Source organism: Theobroma cacao, chromosome 3 (genome assembly GCF_053813885.1).
Source record: "Theobroma cacao isolate CCN51 chromosome 3, ASM5381388v1, whole genome shotgun sequence".
NCBI classification, from domain to species: Eukaryota; Viridiplantae; Streptophyta; class Magnoliopsida; order Malvales; family Malvaceae; genus Theobroma; species Theobroma cacao.
The window spans coordinates 2,443,561-2,464,074 of record NC_142641.1 but is presented as its reverse complement, the minus strand read 5'-3'; the positions used below and the strand labels follow the sequence as shown (position 1 = coordinate 2,464,074).

The following is a 20,514-nucleotide window of genomic DNA, read 5'->3' as shown; positions in this document are numbered from 1 at the left end:
AGTAAAAGATGTATGGCAAAAATAGAGATTGCTTCCAAAGCAGGTAATCTCTGACGAGTGAAGTCTGATATGAATGATGCAAAGGGGGATACGCCTTTCATAGAATTTAATTACAACTAACAGAAATGAGGATGACTGATGCCTAAATATATTCCCATGCCATAATTAATATATAAAAAGTTTGAGAGATTCATTGGAAAAATGTTAATGAAGATAAATGAGGGCTCTGCTATCAGTGTCAGGGTTAGCTACACAAACGATTATCCAAATTTATGATGCTGTCACATGCTTCATCTCCATCATTCTGCTGTTAGCCACAACTTTCGAAAAGATGGGATTTCTCAATCGAAATGGTCCAACAATTGGCATAAAAGCTGGGCAGCTTCATGTCTATTCGTATAGGCCATGAACCCAACAGAGACTGGTATCTGCAGCTTTGCATAGATTTGTGCTATAAATACAACATAACTAACTACTAGAAAGTAAGAAAGACGGCAATGGCTTCTTGGGTTAAAAAACTTAGTCGACCTAGAGTCACCAACTGCCGGTTCAGGCTGCGATTTTCTTCTCCAGCTTCTATCAGCTGCCCTCCAAAGCCTCTGGTAATTGCTTCTCTCTCTCTCTCTCTCTCAATCTCTATAACATTTTTTTACAGATACTAAAAGTATGATCTTGTCCATATATATTCATGCAGGAAGTGGTTTTGGCTGCAAATTTAGGATGTACAAGATGCCAGAAAAGAGTAGCTGATGCAATTTCAAGAATCGATGGTAAGCTTTCTTCAAGGCTTAATTACTTGGGAGTACATGGATATTCGAAGTGATCAAAACAAAATGGAATAAAAAAAGGTTTTAAGACCTTTTCTCCTGTTTGGTTCATGGAAAAATTTCCAAAAAAAAAAAAGAAAATTGAATCCAAAAAAGAAAAACATGAAGAATATGTATTAATTATTATCATCTCTGAATGTTTTGATGTTGCATGGTACTACATAATTAATTTGCAGATGTGGAATCCGTCGTGGTGCATGTATTGCAGAGAAAAGTGACTGTCACACGTCAACCTTTCCGCCATGGATCTTCCGGAAAAAGAACTTAGCTCATTGGTGCCAAACTATATATATATAATCTCTTAGTCATGCAAGTCAAAATTGGAGGAATTGAATCCAACCCTTTTTCCATATCTTTAGGTACATTTATGCTAATATGTTATTGTTCTTTTTGTAATTAATATTATTAATATATCACCAGAACGTCTAAAACTGATGAATTTGTTAGAAAAAGAATTCGTATCCGAATTTTAATATATAATATAATTAAATTACGAGTACCCTTTTATTTAAAATTAAATATATATATATATATATTTCATATTAGACAGATTAAATTTTAGGATTTATCTTTAAGTACTTGTTTAATGTTAAGAGGATCAATTTTATATATACTTTTTCTTCCTCATCTTGGGATTTGCTAGGAACCGGAAAAACAACAGGGGAAGGCAGAGATCGAGTCTGAAATCTGGTCTGAGGATTCAGAGATAAAAAAAAAAAAAAAAGGGAGACTGTGGAAGGATTAGGAAAAAGAAAGATGAAGATAGGGGTAATAAGACCCGAATTCAGCTCCCTTTCTTTACTTTTTTATTCATTATTTTTCAATAAATTTATAAATATTATTCATTTATAAGTATAAAATTCATTTATGAATTATGAAATTCTCGAATTAAAGATGTTTTCAAGAATAAGAAAGAAGAACCCTCTGCTAAAACATGTTGGTGCCTGGTGGGTTTGACTGGATAATTGCATACTGAATTGTTTCTTTTCATGCTTACTACTGAATTATCTTATTGACTAGAAGAAAAAAAAAAAACACTAGACTAATACAATTCTTGTATATACTTGGAAATACGAGTAAACTTGCTTTTGATCCGCTTAGTTTAGACAATAGATTTAGATTTGTATCAATTCTTTAATATATAATTAAATAAATTTATTTGATTAAGTGAAAAAAATATAAGTCTAATTATTATTAAAGGAAAAATGGTAAGCAATATAGAAATGTAAGGGTAGGAAACAAGTCATAATAAAATATACTTTCAATTAAAGCTAAAAATGTCACCAACATTCTTTCAGGATAACAAAAGTAATTAAAAATTAACAAGGGGAATATAATTACATGGGCAGAGTCAATGTCAAATCTTCAAGGTCAGCCATTAAATGTAGAATATGATGAAATGAACCACAATTTTAATTTGTTATTTTATGTTAACATAGAAGAAAATCATTGATTTTTCATCATATAATCTTTAGGTGAGCCATTAAGAAAACAAGACCACACACAAGAATTTTTAATTACCCTATTTTATTACTAATTATTAGTTTATTAGCTTCAAAACTTTTTTTTAATTTCTTCTTTACACATGATTACTTTAAATTTTTTATTTTGATTTAATTATTTTTACTAGAAAAAGTTCATGACATTGCAAATGTCAAATATATGGTAATATGGGGAGAAAATAAGCCCTTTGACCTGATGGAACAAAAAAAAAAAAAGAAAACGAAGGAAATCACAAGGCAGGTAGGTAGGTGAGAGAGTGAGAAATTATGCCATGTGTAAAGCAAAATTCCTAACATCTCATGACTCATTAAAACTATTGTAGTTACTTTAGGCTTACAACTCATTGAATTGAGGTTAAAATAATTAAAAAAAATGGTTTTTTAATTAAGTTTTTGTATTTTTATCATATTAACTAAAGGTTTTTATCTTTTATTTTTATTGAATTGAGTTTTTATTCTTTTATTTAACTCAATTCAGTATTTCATTTTATAATTAAAATGTATCAGACATTATTTTCCATGATAATTGTCATTTACTATGTACATGAAATTTAACAAGCACAATAAAAGTAAATAATATAAAAATATTTTTATGATGTGACATGTTACATTATGTCAAATTCTACGTATATAAAAATAACAATTATTATTGAAAATAACATATGTTACATTTTTATTATGAAATACGAGTTTAATTAAATAAACAAAATAACATGAGCTCAATTAGATACAAATAAAAAAAAACTTTAATTAGGTACTATAAAAATATAAGAATTCAACTGTAAAGCAAACATAATTCAATAATATTTTTTATTATTTAAGTCTTGCATTGATTGTTGTGGTTTATATGAAAAGCAGCAGTAAAATGAAAACAATTATAAAAGGAACAAGCATCTCATACCGAGTTGACAAAGGATATATAAAGATTTATTCTAAAATTTTCTTTTCTTTAATTGGATTTGGAACATACATATAAAGTTATGCCTTCCTGTTTGAAAGAATAAGCCTCTGGAAGGAAGAAATGGATGCTTTTCTCCCCCCAACATACATGAAACTTACAAAGCCAACACAAAGAGGTCAAGAATAATGGGCAACAAGCTACACCTACACCAACCCCCCATGGCAGAATCAGATTCCAAAATTAACATAGAACAATTCCAATAAACCAGCTCAGTCATGATTCCTTTTCATTCTCAAAAAATTCCCATCATTTGCCCTTTAACATCAACTTTTCTGCATTGTTCAAACACCCATTGCTGGATTCTTTGCAGGCTTCATGACAGAAAGGGCAAGTTCCATTTCCACCTAATAACACCTTTCATTGATGATAAGTTCTTTTGCTGTTTCATTTTTTTTTTTTACTTGTAATTAATTTCTCTGCATATTTACATGCATGGCAGTTTTGCTGCATGGTAATGAAGATCAACATTGACTGCAACGGGTGTTACAGAAAAGTAAGAAGAGCCCTTCTTGACATCCAAGGTGAGATCAAATCTTCATCGTCAAACTTGCTTTTCAAACGCTTTTTTCCCCATCATCTTTTGATTTGATTCCTGCTATAACTCTGATGAATGTAGAGTTGGACACGCATTTGATAGAGAAGAAGCAGTGCAGGGTAAGCGTTTGTGGCAGGTTTATCCCTCAAGACATCGCCATCAAAATAAGGAAGAAGACCAACCGCAGGGTGGAGATACTGGAAATACAGGAATTCAACATCGACAATGAACAGATCAGTCATGAAGAGAAGGCATTGATCAGTTCCTGGAATCCGGAATCCAACCAAAACCATGTCGCAACCTGTGTAACATGTACATGAATTTCTACACATATATATAGAAATTAAGATGATTTGCTAGCTGCATCAAGTGAATATATGTAAAACCCTTATTTGTTAACTGTATATAGCTGTAACTATATCTGGTTATCATCATCATCATCTTTTATTTTTTTCTTGGGTGGGGGCAAGGGGAAAGGGAAAGTGGGGTTGATGGTATAAGAAGGAGCTGATCAATTTCAACTTGATTAAGGCCTAAGAAGGAAAAAGAAGTACCAAATTTGATGGGAAAGGTCAGCTCTGTCATTGTTCTTCAGGTGTTCTAGATTGGAAAGGGAGACCCTTCAAACACGTTGATACATGTGCTTGATCAATATGACATTTTATTCTGCACATACATACGAGAAAGTCTTAGAGAGTGTTCTATTAGGCATTTACATTTTTTTAATAATTTTTAATAATAACTTTACAATATATTTATATAATAGTATATATATGTGTGTGATTGTTTGTAAGAAGGAAGAGAATGAATAAAGAATAAAGATTTGAATTTTGTCTCTTAGAGTAAATTAGTTGATGGGTTAGTTGATTAAGCAAGGAGTTAATTTTTGAGAAATACAAATTAGTCGATTGTTATGAATGTTTAATCGAACTAAACGGGAATAGATATATAAAAAAAAGAATCAAACAGTTAAAGTAACTTTTTATTCTTAAAAGTCATAATTTTTTGAAAATTCAACATATTCATTTGGTGAATGAATGTTTAGAATTTTATTCAAAGTCTATAAATACTTTATAAAATCTTTAGCAACATCTAATAATTAAACCCTTCTAAAATTGAGTAACAATTGTCAAACATAATTAATTGCACATAGACACATATATACAATAGATTAACTTAATTTTGGAACAATCAAAAGTTTTATTTATTTATTTATTAAGAAATTAGTTTACACAAAAGAAATTAAGATTTGGAAACACTGTCTAATAATTTCTTAAAAGAACATGAAATGTAAAGTCTATCACAAAGTGGTTACTTTAATAATGATTAATTGATAATCAAGACTATATATGGCATGATCAACTTGTTTAATTAAACAAGATTAATCAATTATATAATATATATATATATATATATATAAATTAAATGGTAATAGTTTAATAAATTTATTTAAATGGATTATATCTATGTACGGAAATATATGTGGGTTCCAAGTTGTTATAAGCCATAAGGTCCCTTACCGGCTATCATGTTGGACGGTTTGAATGGTTCGGTCTGCTCCGTTGCGGGTCCCGCTATTTCGTACTTCGTGATTAATACCGTACGTCCCTAGCCGAGGCGCCTTGTCTTACTTCGCTACTTCCATCGTCAATCCTCATACTTCATCTCTCATCTAATCTTTCTTCACGTACCTGATTTCTACGCATTCTCTTCCAGTTTTAAATGGAAAAGGATTAGAATTCTCGAGATTCCTGGTTCTCGTTTCTCAATGGCTGCCAAGTTGGGTTCGTTTAGGTACTCTCTGCTAGAGAAAAGGGAGAGAACAAAGGGGTATCCAGTGTTGGGATTCACCTACGAAGAAGGAGAAGAAGAGCAAGGGCAAGGATGGAGATGCTTTTCTTACCGATTTATAAGCGACAAAATAACTGGGTTCTGGAAAGATGTTCAAGATGTTGCAGGCGAGGCATGGCAGATGGGGAAATCGGACCCCAGAAAGATTATTTTCTCAGCCAAGATGGGTCTTGCCTTAATGCTTATTTCGTTTCTTATTTTCTTAAAAGAACCCTTCAAGGAGCTTAGCCAGTACTCTGTTTGGGCTATTCTCACTGTCGTCGTCGTCTTTGAATTCAGTATAGGTAATTTGGTTGGTCTTATTTTTGGGTTTTTTTTTTAATAGTAGTTTCCTTATGTGGGTCATAAATCATATAACTCATAATTGTAAATTCCTGTCATTCTACTATTTATTTATTGTATTGCTGTTCAATATGTTTGACTGCAGCTTTTTCTTTAAGAATTTTCTTTTGTTTTTGGGATTGTTTAGAGGTTTTGATTTGGATTGTTGCTTTTATTATTTGTTTTTGCTTGTTAAAAAATGAGACACAATCATAATTGATAAATAATAAACAAAGAGTAGTAATTATATGTAACATCGATTCTGATATGAATTTTTTATATATTTTGTTCTAAGAAATTTTTAATTACATTTTTTTAATTCTTCAAAAATATTACTCCTATGTGCTTTTGCATCCAAAATAAAGAATCAGCAAACAAAAAGAGACTTAATGTTATCTTGAGGTAGTCTTTGTTATACTATTGTATTAACATGTTAGTACCTCTCAGAAGAAATTTGGTTCTTGTGAGAATTGATCTTGTATTGGTTTTGTTTTGTTCTTTCTTTTCTGGCTGAGCTCATCTTCATTTGTATGTTCACGTGTGTATTTATAAATGTGTTGTGTAATGTATGTAATAATTACTGTGGCTAAGTAAATAAAACCTATTCATTGTTTGGTTGCATTCTAATAAATTCAAGAATATTTTCTTTTTCTGGAGGCCTGAACTGATTAGATGGTCTTATTCTGTCAAACCGGGAATCACGAAATACTGTTTGAGCTGTCAAGCTTCATTTGATTTGACCAGATTTTAGTTAATTTTTTTGTTTGTTCATTGTTTCTTTCCTGTTTACATTTACTCTTATTAGCATAAAGGAATACGTGTTTTGTTTTCTTTACAACTTTTGTGGTCACCCTTTTTTCTGCAGGAGCAACTCTTAGCAAAGGATTTAACCGTGGGCTGGGGACATTATCGGCAGGAGGGCTTGCTCTGGGTATGGCAGAATTGTCAGAGTTGGCTGGAGAGTGGGAAGAAGTTGTTATAGTTATTAGCATCTTTATCATAGGTCTGGTTTTCTGGTCATCATTGTTATGCCATATATTTATGCTATTAGTTGTAAGAGTTGTTACCTGGGTTCTCTGACATGCTGTCTCTTGCCAGGATTCTTTGCAACTTATGCAAAACTATACCCAACAATGAAGCCTTACGAGTATGGATTTCGAGTGTTCTTGTTGACATATTGTTTCATAACAGTTTCTGGGTATAGGACAGGGGATTTCTTGCATACAGCTGTGACACGATTTTTGCTAATAGCACTTGGTGCCAGTGTTTGTTTGGTTGTTAATATATGCATTTACCCCATCTGGGCTGGTGAGGATCTACACAATGTGGTGGCAAAAAACTTTATGAGTGTGGCAACTTCTTTAGAAGGTTAATATGCACAAAATGTTTTCTAATTATCTCATCAAATTTTGTAAGTACTGGCTCATTTCTCATTCTTGTCTTCTTCCACTTTTGATCAGGATGTGTTAAAGGTTACCTTAACTGTGTTGAATATGAAAGAGTCCCTTCCAAAATTCTAACTTATCAAGCATCAGATGACCCAGTTTACAATGGCTACAGATCAGCTGTACAATCTTCCAGTCAGGAGGAAGCTCTGGTATTATTGCACTTATGTTACGTTTTTCCACCTGTTACCTGAAAGGATAGTATTCTCATCTTTATTCCCTTTTTTCTTTTTCAATGCCAAGATGGGTTTTGCCATCTGGGAGCCACCTCATGGTCGTTATAGGTCATTTGGTTATCCATGGAAGAATTATGCCAAAGTAAGTGGAGCACTGAGGCATTGTGCATTCATGGTCATGGCATTGCATGGCTGTATACTTTCAGAAATACAGGTAGTTATTCTTTCCTATCTCTAAGTTATGCGATTGGTTACCCAATATGATTATAAGTGCCTTCCATTCTCAGGGTTTATTTGTTCCACAGCAGTGTGGCGCTAGGATCCTCAAGTTATTGGTTTTCCCTTTTTCAGTTGGCAGTGGTTACATGTGAATTTTTATTTGTGCTTAGCACTGGAAAAAAAATTACTATTTATTATCATCCAAAATTTCATTTTTAGCTGTTCTTTTGGAAGAACAGCGTTTTTTTTTTTTTTTGAAAAGCAGAACAACAGTCTTATTTTTCCAATAACAATATTCTACTGGGTTCTTGTGGTGCTTTTGTTTGTTTGGACACTGAGAACAATACTCCTCTATGGCCTTAGTAAAGTGTGCTCGTGATGCAACTTGATTAGTAACTTTCATCTGATCTAAATCTCTTTATGGCCATCATGCACAATTTTGCTAAATGCTTCTGCTCTGTTCATAATTGTACCATAGATTTGGTTTAAACCATGGCTAAAAACCCCCTTATCAAACTTTTTAGAAGATATATTTGAGAAAAGGATTTTGTGAATTCAAATATTGAATCGTAGAAATAACCTTCTTGGAAGTGACAACATGCCACATTGAAATTGTTCTGCGAGGAATCATGATTGGCAATTAGAATTTTCTGATTGATAATTATCCATTCAAATGCTACCCAATTGAAATGTGCTTATCATTGCGTGTCACTTTTTTTTTTAAGAGTTGGGCTTGTAATTTTCCTTAAACTTCATGTATTTTAAATTATAACATTTGTATGTGTAGGCTCCACCTGAACGGAGACAAGTCTTTCGTCTTGAACTTCAGAGGGTAGGTGCTGAAGGTGCTAGAGTGTTGCGTGAGCTAGGGAACAAAGTTAAAATGATGGAGAAATTAGGTCTTATTGACATACTATATGAAGTACATGACGCTGCAGAAGAGTTGCAAAACAAAGTTGACCGAAAATCATACCTTCTTGTCAATGCTGAGAGTTGGGAAATTGGAAATCGACCAGAGAGTCCGGCAGAGCCTCAAGATTTACTGAACTTGGATAGTGAAGAACACAAAGTCCTGGGTTATAAGTCCCTCAGTGAAGCAGTACTTGATCTCAGATCAGTTACTATACCAAATAATTGGGATGGCCAGAAGACCCATGTGGGTGTCAACCCCACTGTGCCTCCAGGTGCATCATCATCTGAAGACTTATTTAAGAAACAGATATCAATGCCTGCACGCACTTCATTCATTGCTGATACAGTGCCATTGGAAGAGTCAAAAACATATGAGAATGCAAGTGCATTGTCATTGGCAACATTTACTTCACTTTTGATTGAATTTGTTGCAAGGCTGCAAAATGTTGTCGATGCATTTGAAGAGTTGAGTGAGAAAGCAAACTTTAAGGAACCTGATGAGCTACCAGCAGCTGCAAGACAGCCCATTGGCCTTTGTTCCAGATTGTTTAGATGTCTGAAGTTTTAGAATTGGCATATAACACCTTAGTTAAAGATTAGAAAAGATAGATACGGAATTGGTCAGTGCCTAAATCAGGAATTACAACTTAAGATGTGGGCCTCAACAGTTCAGGATTTTATTAGTCTAAGTTCTGAAAGTTGTGGACACTGATTTCTGGTGCCAGGATGTAACAACATGTCTGCATTTATGCTGAAGAAGTGTCTCCTTCAGATGATGTTTTATATGTTGATGACAATGGATCTGATGGAATGGGAAGGCAAAATTGCTGTCACAGCAGAACTGAAACCAAACCAACAATATACATGGCTGTTGGGTAAATATTTGACCTCTAGTATATATATATATATATTAACTGCTTTAGTCTCAACTTAAAATTAGTCCCCTATTAAATCATGGGAGATGGTTTTTGTTTTACTAATTTGAATAACTCAAACCTGAAACTGTCATCCTTTCAAGGTTGTGGCTTCAATTATGATTCGATTTCCATTGTCATTGATCCCATTCCTCTGATATCTGTTTTATCATATGTTTTGGTAGATGAAAAGAGTTGGCTTTTGGTTGATTAGCAGTAGTAGTTAATAACATTCTCTTATGCATCAATGTGCCAATGTTCAGCTCATGTTTATTGCTTTATCAGTCTCTTCTTACATGGAAACATAACTGCTAGAGAAGAACATGGATGCAAAAGTCCTTGGTTCTCTCCTGTAAAAGTTCTGAAGCAATAGGATTCCTATTGGGGTCTGCTGAATAGGAGAAGCATCAACGATTGGAATGAGATGCAATAGCAGGCTTGGGCTTGGCTGGTGCTTGTCTGCTTGATTATGTTATACACACACACACATATACAAATATGTACACATGTATACATGGTTGATGTTTGCTTGATAATGTGTTATATATAAATATATATATATATATATATATATATATATATATATATATATATGTGTGTGTGTGTGTGTGTGTGTGTGTGCACGTGCGCCTGCGTGTACATGTATACATATATATAAATATGGGCTTGTGTAAGATTGATGGAGCACCTACTATATTTATTAATTTTATGATAGTCAATCTTTAATATAAACATGGTTGGTGCATAATCCTTTTGTATAAAGGGTAGGGTTCGAATCTCTCCTCATTCAATTACAAAAAAAAAAAAAAACCTTTAATATAAACATAAGAACATGATATCATAGTTTACATTAATTAATTGGAATATCAAAATCAACAACATTTAAAAAAAAAAAGTTTAGGAAAATATATATAGTTTACATTGACTACAAATATTATTAATCTAAAATAGTAAAATTTGTATAATTCATATTATTATGTGGGAAGAAAAGAAAAATAAGTTTTATTATATAACTATTTTATGTTAAAAACTCATTCATTGTATTATTTTCTTTTTTAATTTATATATGTACATAATAGTCTTGTCTTAAATACAATTAATACGATGAATTTTAATATATTAAAAAAGTATTTAATATGATATTGTAATAAAAAATATCATAAAGGCATTTCTTGGAAAAATTTTTGTTACAAATATTGTTCTTTATGCGATAGTTATATAATTATATAATAAAACTTAAAAATTTATGCATATACTAGTAATTTAATAGTAAAATATATATATTTTTATTTAAAAAATTAGATTAGACTCTCCTCTTTCTAAATGAAAAAACTTATACATAAAATTTATGACAAAAGTTTAATTTGATTGTAAATATTTTTAAAATAAATTAATACGTAATATTATGTGCATTGTGTCACAGGTTAAAACTTAAACCTAACTTCATGCGATTTTAAACTTTGAAAATAGAGTTTAAATAAATTTATAAATTACCAATCACGTTCTTAATTCAAAAGACATGCTTGATAGATGGTGGTAGGTCAATATTTATATATTTACTCTTAACTCTTATTAATGTGAGATTCATGACATTTTACTCCATCTAATTATGTAACGTCCTGTTGTATTGGTTTTCTTTTACTCATAGAGAAAAAGGACTTTTACATTAGTATAGGTTTAGTTGGACCTTTGTATCTCTCATGAAGATCTCATATCAGTGAATATTTAAGTCTACTCTGAAATCAAATGTTACAGATCGAAACTTAAGCCCAACTTTATACAACCTTAAACTTTGATCTTTATATCTTTTACAAGGAATTCACATCAGTGAAGATTCAGATCTGTTTTGATATAAATGACAAGCTTACATTCTCAATCCAAAAAATATATCTAATAGATGGCGAAAGACTCATATTTATATACTCAAGACAAACTCATCTCTTACTTATGTGATATCATAGTACATTACGTGTGAATTTTTTTAAGTGTAAAATTAATTAGTTACAAATACATGATAATTAAAATAGAAAGATAATTATATATATTAAACATAGTGAATATTTCAATTATATACAATTAAAAATTTGTAATATTTAATTTATAAATTATTAATTATCATTAGAATTAAATAAATTATTTTTGATGAAAGTCAATTAGTGCAAATAAAATTTTTAGTTACAAATTGAATTAATTTTATTAGCATTAATAATAAGTATATTTAAATTATAATGAATAAAAATGGTCATCTTTGTCAATATATTTTTTGAATTCGCACTTATATATATATATATATATTATTGTATCCTACTAAAAAAACAGAAAGAAAGAAATGGTAAAGCAAAACAAAACATATCGGGTCGGGTAAATAGACCCGTCTTAATATTGATGTAATTACTTTATTAGCCTGTCGAGATAATTTTACACAAAATTCAATCACAAAAATAAAAAATTAAAGAAAAAGAAAAAACGAAATTTAAGAAATCTACTAAGCTTTTACAGATCGTTCCCTCTTGTCTTTGTCTCTCTTTCTTTCTCCGCTTACAGATCAGATCGAGCTTCCAACACGCCCGCACTTGACTTTCGAACCCTCGAAAGGTACTTGGATTTTTCTTGTTTTCTTTTTTCACTGTTGGAAGAAAATTATTTTCTGAACTATAGATCTCATCTCTGGTCGTTTTCACCTCTTGCAATTTTAAGTTACAAAGATTTTTCATGTCTTTTTCGGTTTGTTTATTGATTTAGATCACTTTCATTAGGCATTTATTGAAGTTTCTTTGATCCATTTTTTTTTTTTTGCTATTAATGCGTGGTTAATTTCTCTTCCTGTCTAACGCTCCTGTTTGGTTGCTTAGGAAATGAAGGGAAAGGTGTAAGATTAACTTGGGTGTTGTTAGGGTTTCTTAACTTTAATTTTACTTTTCAGAATTTTGAATTCTGAAATGGAATTAGATAATTATTTTTTGAGTTTATTGTTTTATTCTCAGTTGTAAGATCTTGTGAGGTAACATGGCAATGATTGATGAGCCTTTGTATCCCATCGCGGTGTTGATCGATGAGCTCAAGAATGAAGACATCCAGCTGCGTTTGAACTCGATCCGTAGGCTCTCTACCATTGCACGTGCGCTAGGGGAAGAAAGGACACGGAAGGAATTGATTCCATTTCTGAGTGAGAACAATGACGATGATGATGAAGTTCTCCTTGCCATGGCTGAAGAATTGGGGGTTTTTATTCCTTATGTTGGAGGTCTGGAATATGCTAATGTTTTGTTACCCCCATTGGAGACTCTTTGCACTGTTGAGGAAACTTGTGTTAGGGATAAGGCTGTGGAGTCGTTGTGTAGAATTGGTGCTCAGATGAGGGAGCAGGACTTGGTTGAGTCATTTATCCCACTAGTGAAGGTTCGTTTCTGTTTTCTTTTCTTTATGTAAATTTATTGTAGATTTGAATTTGAATAGTTTTATGTGGTTGTTGAGATACAATGGGGAAGTTGAATCCTTGAAATGTGGAAGCATGACATAGCATTTCTATTGCCTTGTCTATTTCTTAGGAAAGAGGAGATAAAATATTGCAACAAGTAACTACAAGAATTTGATATGGAAATTGATTTTTGCTTTAATGTTTGTTTGGTGAAAAGATTGTTAGTGGAAGAAAATCATTCTCAAGTTATGCTTGAAAACACTATAAACCAGACAGTGCTTTAAAGTCCACTTGCATCATTCATGTGATTTGTGTCTCTAATTAGTATTATTATGCTGGTTTGTCAAACTACTAACATACACAGCCCTCTTTACTGGCTTGTTATCATTCGGATAAGGTGCCATATATAATATGATCATTCCTATGACCCAGTGACCAGAGCATGGTGTTATCCTTAGTATATGCTCAAATTTATTTGTAGTTGTAATCCTAATTAATACTTGATTTAGTTTTACCTCACTACAAATAGAATGACTTTGTTGTTTCTTTTGAATGTTATTGTCTCAAACATAAAGAGATTGGCTGCTGGTGAGTGGTTTACAGCTCGAGTTTCCTCGTGTGGCTTGTTTCATATTGCATACCCAAGTGCTCCGGATGCATTAAAAACTGAACTGAGAGCGATATACAGTCAGCTTTGCCAAGATGACATGCCCATGGTTAGGAGATCTGCTGCAACAAATCTAGGAAAATTTGCTGCCACTGTAGAAGCACCTCATTTGAAGGTGGACATCATGTCTATGTTTGATGATCTGACACAGGATGGTATGTAGACTACGTAATGTATATTTTTTATTTAAATATTGATTGTACTATTTTTCTGATAAAATGATTGTTGACTATATGCTTTAAATTGTATTACGTTAATGAACATAAGTGATTTGGCTTAATCAATTCTGGTAGAAAAGATTCTCATGATGGGGAGAGTTTAGTAGCCTTATGGTGCTTTTCTTCCCTTTAGAGGGGGTGGTTGTAGGTTTAAACTTGTAGGAAGGAAGAGGAATTGGGAAAATGGTAGCACGCTGCTCCTTTCTATTTCTAAGGAAAGTTTGTGTTTTTTTTTTTTTTAAAAGAGAGAGTTTTGTAAAATTCATGGGAAGTCACCCAAAAAACTAGATCATTGTATATTTTGAGCAGTCTTGCTTACCAGCAGAGATGTTTTACCTTTAATCTTTCTACTCTAATCTTTTAAAACAATTATATCAGAGAATCTGTGAAATTTATTCTAGTGTTTCATGTTTAAAGCACAACTAAGGTTAATAATGTACTTCATGAGGTTTAGATCTTATTTTTATAAAGAATAAATGAATCCCTTGTCTATGGTTGTTCATTCTTACGTATGCATTGTATAATGCATGTTTAGTTTTCCATTATTATTGTTAAGTTCATACTTTATAGTAGGGTTTGAATGCTTATTTTTCTCCTATATTTCCATCCCTGCAGATCAAGATTCTGTTCGATTATTGGCCGTTGAGGGTTGTGCAGCTCTTGGCAAGTTGTTGGAATCCCAAGATTGTGTGGCACATATTCTCCCTGTCATAGTTAATTTCTCACAGGTAGGCTATGTGTGATCAATATTATGATACAAATATGTTAGGATCTCTAGGATTGCTCCATCCTTGTTGTATTTTGTTATTGTTTCCCCATCTTTTTGAGTAGGTTGGGGCAAACTTTGTTTTATGGTCTTGTTCTGCTTTGAGTTCTACATTTTCAGCACATGTTGTTTAAGCTCTTTGCAATTAGAAAACTTATGAACGGCCCTTTTTCCCCCTTGTCTATCTGAAACTAGCCATTGAGGAGGTTGGGGATTTCTTTCACGCTTTTACACTGAGGTTGAAGATGAAACTTAGCTACTCTTTTTCTGGACGCATAGCATTCCTCGGTCCCAGCTGTATTCAAAAGCACTAGTGTGTCCAATGTTTTGCCATCCTGCTGGCAGAGTACCATTTGCATCTGTAAAAATTTGCAGCATACTCTGAATGAAATGGATTATCACTGTTTGTGATTCCATCTCAAACTGCATCTTGTCCATTTTGTTATGAGGGCCTTCAATTTGTGTTGTACTGCTCGATCGGGATGTCTCATATGTTTAGTTTTTACCAGGTTCTTGAAAACTAATGGTTTGATTCACCCTACTAGAAATTGATTAACCTCTAACTCTAAGGTTATAGATGTTATATTTTTCACAAGTTTTGTTTTTATTGTTCACTTTTTTAAGTATATCTTGTATTTGTGTTTGATGCAAACTTTTTGCATGGTTTCTAGTTAATTTTCAGCAAAAGTATTTAGCTCTTCTTGCTTCTTGATATGAAATGAAACCGGAAATTATTATTCTTTAAGTTCACTTTTTTCCCTTTGCCTTTTTCTCTCATTTCCATTCTGCTATTAGGTAAATTATTTTGAGTGATTTGTTTTCAAATGGTATTACTTTGGCTTCTAGGATAAGTCTTGGCGTGTCCGATACATGGTTGCAAATCAATTGTATGAGCTGTGTGAAGCTGTTGGTCCAGAGCCTACTAGGTAATCTCTATAATCAGGTGGCTTAAATCATTATATTTGTTGCCTTCCTAACATCTATTGCTATACCTGTTTTCCCTCTCCTCTATTTTACCTTTTTCCTGTTTCTCCTGATCTCTATTGATGAATTGCTTGTTTCCTTCTTTATATATCTGAAATTCATGCAATTGGTTTAGGTTGTTTATCCTTCTTCAGCCACTCAAAACTGATTTTGGTTACATTCTTACATTTACTTTGAATGTTGTTTTTCTTTTAGTGATGGTGCTTATCATTAAATGACATTATAAGGTTTACATGTTTAGGTCGGACCTAGTTCCTGCATATGTTCGCTTACTTCGTGATAATGAAGCTGAAGTACGAATAGCTGCTGCTGGAAAAGTAACTAAGTTTTGCCGAATTCTGAGTCCAGAACTAGCAATTCAGCATATTCTTCCTTGTGTCAAGGTAAAAATGCTCATGGAATATTGCCTACTTCATCCAAGGTTTTTCTACATTTATGGCAGTGATCTAGCTATCATGCTCTAGCTATGTCCTGTCTAAATTCGTTAATATTGCCCACTATAGGAACTATCAACAGATTCATCCCAGCATGTTCGTTCTGCTTTGGCTTCAGTTATAATGGGAATGGCACCTGTTTTAGGGAAGGTAAACATTCTGTGGCTTGTGCTTGGGTAGTCCACCTTTAATGAAATTTATTTGTTTATGTGGAAGTGGCATACGTTATGCGATGTTTGTTGGCATGGACAACTGTTTAATTTGTTGAATAAATGTTTATCTTCTGTTCTGACAACCTTTTCTGGTTTGCCATCCTTATGTTAGCTGCAAGTATGTAAGTTAGTATAATGTGGATTTGTCAATTTCTTTGACTGAGGACTCTATTATTGTTCCACCTGGGGGCCTGGGTACCTAATTAGTGGAAAAACATTTCCTACAGCTTGGTGTTTTTTTTAATAACAAGCTCTATTCAGACTTATGTGGGACATTGGCTTTTCATTCTTTCCGTCAATTGCACGGTAGATGCATGAACAATTGTCCGTTTGGGAAAAATATTATCATTTCATGTTGTCTGGATAAGTTTAGAGGTCTTGTTGATTTTTTATTGTTGGGTCTCTTATCGATTCTAGAAGTCACTGCTTCCTATTTTTCTGTGGCATTATAATTGAAATCACATTCGTGCTATACATGTTTCAAACTATATTTTCCTTTTGTTTTGTTTAAAGAACTTTTTTTATTTTTTTTCCTTGCATATAATGTAATTTCCACTGATTGTTGTTAGGATGCGACCATAGAGCAATTGCTTCCCATATTTCTTTCTCTTCTGAAAGATGAATTTCCGGATGTCAGACTGAATATCATTAGCAAGCTCGATCAAGTTAACCAGGTTTGTTATAATTTTTAAGTTCTCAGTTAAGATTTATTAAGAAAAGTAATGACGTTTTTGCTCATTTTCTATTTCTATTTTTTCCCATCTTTCGGTAATATTGTCCAACAGTTTCTATCAAACTACTAGCTTGGAAATTGATGGTGGATGAAAGGTTTTTTTATATTTTCTATGTTCAATTGAGAAGTGAAAGGAGACCTGTGACTGGACTAACTGCTAACTCAATCTCAGACTCTCCTTTTTTGAAACTAAAGTTTGAGAGTTTGATTTTATTTTACTTGCCGGAGGAAGCACCACAAAGTGACTATTCCGTCTCACTGCAATAATTATGAAGTTACTTGTCTGACCATACTGGGGCAATTGGTGAAAGTTGTTTGCCAAAAACCTATGTTTTAAGGGATTCAGATTGTCAACATTTCAGTCAATTTGAACAGTTTAAAATGTATCAAAGCAAAGACAAGCCTTTTAGATTGATTGACTGACTAAATAAGGCCATTACACTATGTTTATGCATCTTTCTTTGTGTATACATGTTCGTCAATCTCAAATGAGTATGGTGGAAATTCCTCCATACTCAGTCAATCCTCTTGAATAAAGATGTTCATTTCTTGTTGCTGTTGCATTATGCAAGTTTCTTCCCAGCTAACATATCTCCAAGGTTTGGATTTGGTTATGTGCCATGGATTATGCTTTTGGTGCAAATGAGAGCATTGAGGCTTGAACCTAGGATCTCTACTGAAACTCCACCCTGCCCCACCCTTAGCAATTGAGCTAAGTTGAAGTGGCAATGTGACATTGATTACATTAATACTTGACTTGCAGTTATCACCTGCAGTTTCCTTAAATAATTGTCTTGCTATTTTAATCATTTGATTTGGTGCGGTGGTCGGACAAACTACTTACTATGAGCAAGTTAGTGAATATCTCTCTCATATATCCAAATGCCGCGTGGTTAATATGCCTATCATTGCAGGTAATTGGAATTGATCTGCTGTCCCAGTCCCTATTGCCAGCAATAGTGGAGCTTGCAGAGGATAGGCACTGGAGGGTTCGGCTTGCAATAATAGAATACATACCTTTATTGGCAAGTCAGTTGGGTGTTGGCTTTTTTGATGACAAACTTGGTGCACTCTGCATGCAATGGTTAAAAGATAAGGTGCAAAGAACTTTAATATTGGGGAAAAAAAGCGATGGAGTTTATGTGCCTCTTTCTTTATGATTCTATCCCAGTTTAATTGTCTCATAATGAAATATATGTGAATGTCTATCTGGAATTGCTCCCTTCATATTTGAGAATTCACAATTAGATTTTGGCCTTACTGATTTTGTGTTCTAAGCAGTTTGTGTTTTCCCCTAGTTGTTAGGTTCATGTACATGAAGTATTATGCTTGTGCAATTTGTATAAGCTTTTTTCTTCTCTGATACTATGATTTTTGTTGGAATATTAGAAAAAACCAATATCTAACAGCTGTTCTGTTTGCTTTGGGTTTTGTTTATGTGTTAACAGTAAAGAGGTGATACTAGGAACCAAATATTGTAATATTACAGAAAAAACTTTGCTAACTGCATTGGTATTCATTGTAGGTATATTCGATTCGTGATGCTGCTGCTAATAATGTGAAGCGCCTTGCAGAAGAATTTGGACCACAATGGGCAATGCAGCACATAGTTCCGCAGGTTAGTTTGCTTATGTGTAACAATAATTTCGTTCCTGTTTTTTATAATTCTAATTGAATAGATAAGGAGATATCTGAAGATGTTTTTTCAATGTCTTTTTCTGGAAATCTGTTTACAGGTTTTGGACATGATTAACAACCCTCATTATCTGTATCGGATGACCATTTTACATGCAATTTCTCTACTTGCCCCTGTAATGGGCCCAGAGATTATTTGTTCCAATCTTCTGCCTTTGGTTATTAATGCTTCAAAAGATAGGTAATGCTGATGCATCCTGATGTTTGATTTGAAAGGTTATTTGTTTGAATTCTTTGACTTGGATTATGAGACTAAAAATTGCATGATACAGGGTACCTAACATCAAATTTAATGTCGCCAAGGTGTTGCAGTCACTAATTCCGATTGTTGATCAATCTGTGAGTAAATTTATTCTCATTTTAGTAATTTCTATGTGGTAGAGTTCTAATAATTGATTTTTTTTAATAAAACCATTTTGTCAAGTGCTTAGTGTAATATCTATCCTCAGTGCTGAGAAGTGGTAGGTGTTTCACAGCACCTTAATTGTGATTACGCCGGATTTCTTTCTAATAAAGAAAATGTTATCTTAAGAAAGTGAAAGAAAAGTCAAACGAAAATCGAAAATGAAACAAATATGGAAAAGAAAAGAAAAAGGGAAAACATGTCTTGTTTACGTCTTAAGGTAAATTTTGTGGGTTTCCTCCTACTTTCCTCCGCATTTTTCTTTTCTTTTTCCCTATCCAAATATACTAGTATAGCACATAAAGAATAAAAATGTGGTCCGGATGGAAATCATGTAATGTTAATAGGGATGCCACCTTTTGTTTTGTTTCATTTATTTTCCTCCTGTCTTGCTTCTTTTTTCTCGTCTGTGAGTTCGTTTTAATCGGTTGATGTTTCCTCAAATGCAATTTGTCTAAAATGATGCCTTATTGTCTCATTAGAAGTCCTGCAATGGGAGAAGCCAGTTATCGTCATAACTGATTTACTTTGTTACTGGATAATTTGATATTGTTCTTGAACAATTACAGGTGGTGGAGAAGACAATCCGGCCATGCTTGGTTGAATTGAGCGAGGACCCCGATGTTGATGTCAGGTTTTTCGCAGGCCAAGCCCTAGAATCAAGTGATCAGGTCATGATGTCTAGCTAGATTATGTCGTTAGTCTTTTCCTTTTTTTTTCCTCCTCCAGGTTTTTTTTTTTTTAAATTTTATTTTTACCCTTTAAAAATTTGAAAACTCACTTGCAGATATATGTAATTTTCTTGTTTGAGGTGCTGAGTCTCCTTTTGTCAAACAGTCTTTATATTTTGTTATGATGCTCTTCTTGCTTGCAAAAGAGAATGGTTCGGTATACTGTCTCATACTTCATAATCACAATTAACCAAAATTTCTTGATGCATACATACTGGATTAAAGAACAAATATAACGAATTAAATTAACCAGCTAACCTAAATTGGGGAACATTCATATCAGCTTAAACTGGGATCTGAGACCACTGGAACACTTGTGTGCTTGAAAAGTAGTGACTTCGTATGCCAATATCACTAGGGAACTAATTCAAAGTCTGGGAAAATCTCGGAAAGCCTTGATTCCCAAAGAACCATAATAACCATCGAGGGCCTTTTTTCTTTTTGGAGTAAAGATGGGGTTCAGTCTCATGGTTTGGCTTATTGCTATAGCTAAAAGTATCAATGATGATGAAATTTACAATTATTTGATGTCGTTGATACATTAACTTGTAAAATATTATTCAAAAAAAACTTTATAAGTTGAAAAATAT

The 20,514-nt window shown here is 32.9% G+C and overlaps 3 protein-coding genes and 1 long non-coding RNA gene across 6 annotated transcripts; all 4 read left to right on the top strand.

The window, feature by feature from the left end:
* Positions 1 to 424: 424 nt before the first annotated feature.
* On the top strand, positions 425 to 1,707 carry LOC148763455 (uncharacterized). 2 transcript variants are annotated; one of them, XR_016025021.1, is made up of 4 exons: positions 425 to 602; positions 695 to 770; positions 1,004 to 1,186; positions 1,471 to 1,707. It is a non-coding gene; the product is annotated as an uncharacterized LOC148763455 (long non-coding RNA). The 2 variants fall into 2 exon arrangements; XR_016025022.1 differs by lacking the exon at positions 1,471 to 1,707 and having other exon boundaries at positions 426 to 602; positions 1,004 to 1,326.
* Positions 1,476 to 4,259, top strand: LOC108661089 (heavy metal-associated isoprenylated plant protein 26-like). 2 transcript variants are annotated; one of them, XM_088804133.1, is made up of 4 exons: positions 1,476 to 1,595; positions 3,601 to 3,617; positions 3,730 to 3,811; positions 3,907 to 4,259. In XM_088804133.1, the coding sequence occupies exons 2-4, from the start codon at positions 3,606 to 3,608 to the stop codon at positions 4,143 to 4,145; spliced, it is 333 nt and encodes a 110-aa protein (XP_088660259.1). In that variant the 5' UTR covers positions 1,476 to 1,595; positions 3,601 to 3,605; the 3' UTR covers positions 4,146 to 4,259. The 2 variants fall into 2 exon arrangements, with proteins under 2 accessions (XP_088660259.1, XP_088660258.1); XM_088804132.1 differs by having other exon boundaries at positions 1,494 to 1,595; positions 3,329 to 3,617.
* Positions 4,260 to 5,393: 1,134 nt separating this feature from the next.
* On the top strand, positions 5,394 to 9,807 carry LOC18604107 (aluminum-activated malate transporter 9-like). Its single transcript, XM_007036442.3, is given in 7 exon segments — positions 5,394 to 5,960; positions 6,863 to 7,000; positions 7,096 to 7,365; positions 7,458 to 7,594; positions 7,686 to 7,832; positions 8,625 to 9,269; positions 9,272 to 9,807. Coding segments are annotated over 7 exon segments (1,734 nt in total). The 5' UTR covers positions 5,394 to 5,593; the 3' UTR covers positions 9,302 to 9,807.
* A 2,290-nt stretch (positions 9,808 to 12,097) lies between these two features.
* Positions 12,098 to 20,084, top strand: LOC18604106 (uncharacterized). Its single transcript, XM_007036440.3, has 13 exons — positions 12,098 to 12,258; positions 12,648 to 13,062; positions 13,657 to 13,903; positions 14,582 to 14,694; positions 15,579 to 15,658; positions 15,958 to 16,099; positions 16,220 to 16,300; positions 16,932 to 17,036; positions 18,010 to 18,192; positions 18,621 to 18,713; positions 18,832 to 18,971; positions 19,063 to 19,129; positions 19,763 to 20,084. Exons 2-13 carry the CDS (start codon positions 12,670 to 12,672, stop codon positions 19,880 to 19,882), a joined length of 1,764 nt encoding a protein of 587 aa, XP_007036502.1. The 5' UTR covers positions 12,098 to 12,258; positions 12,648 to 12,669; the 3' UTR covers positions 19,883 to 20,084.
* Positions 20,085 to 20,514: the final 430 nt, after the last annotated feature.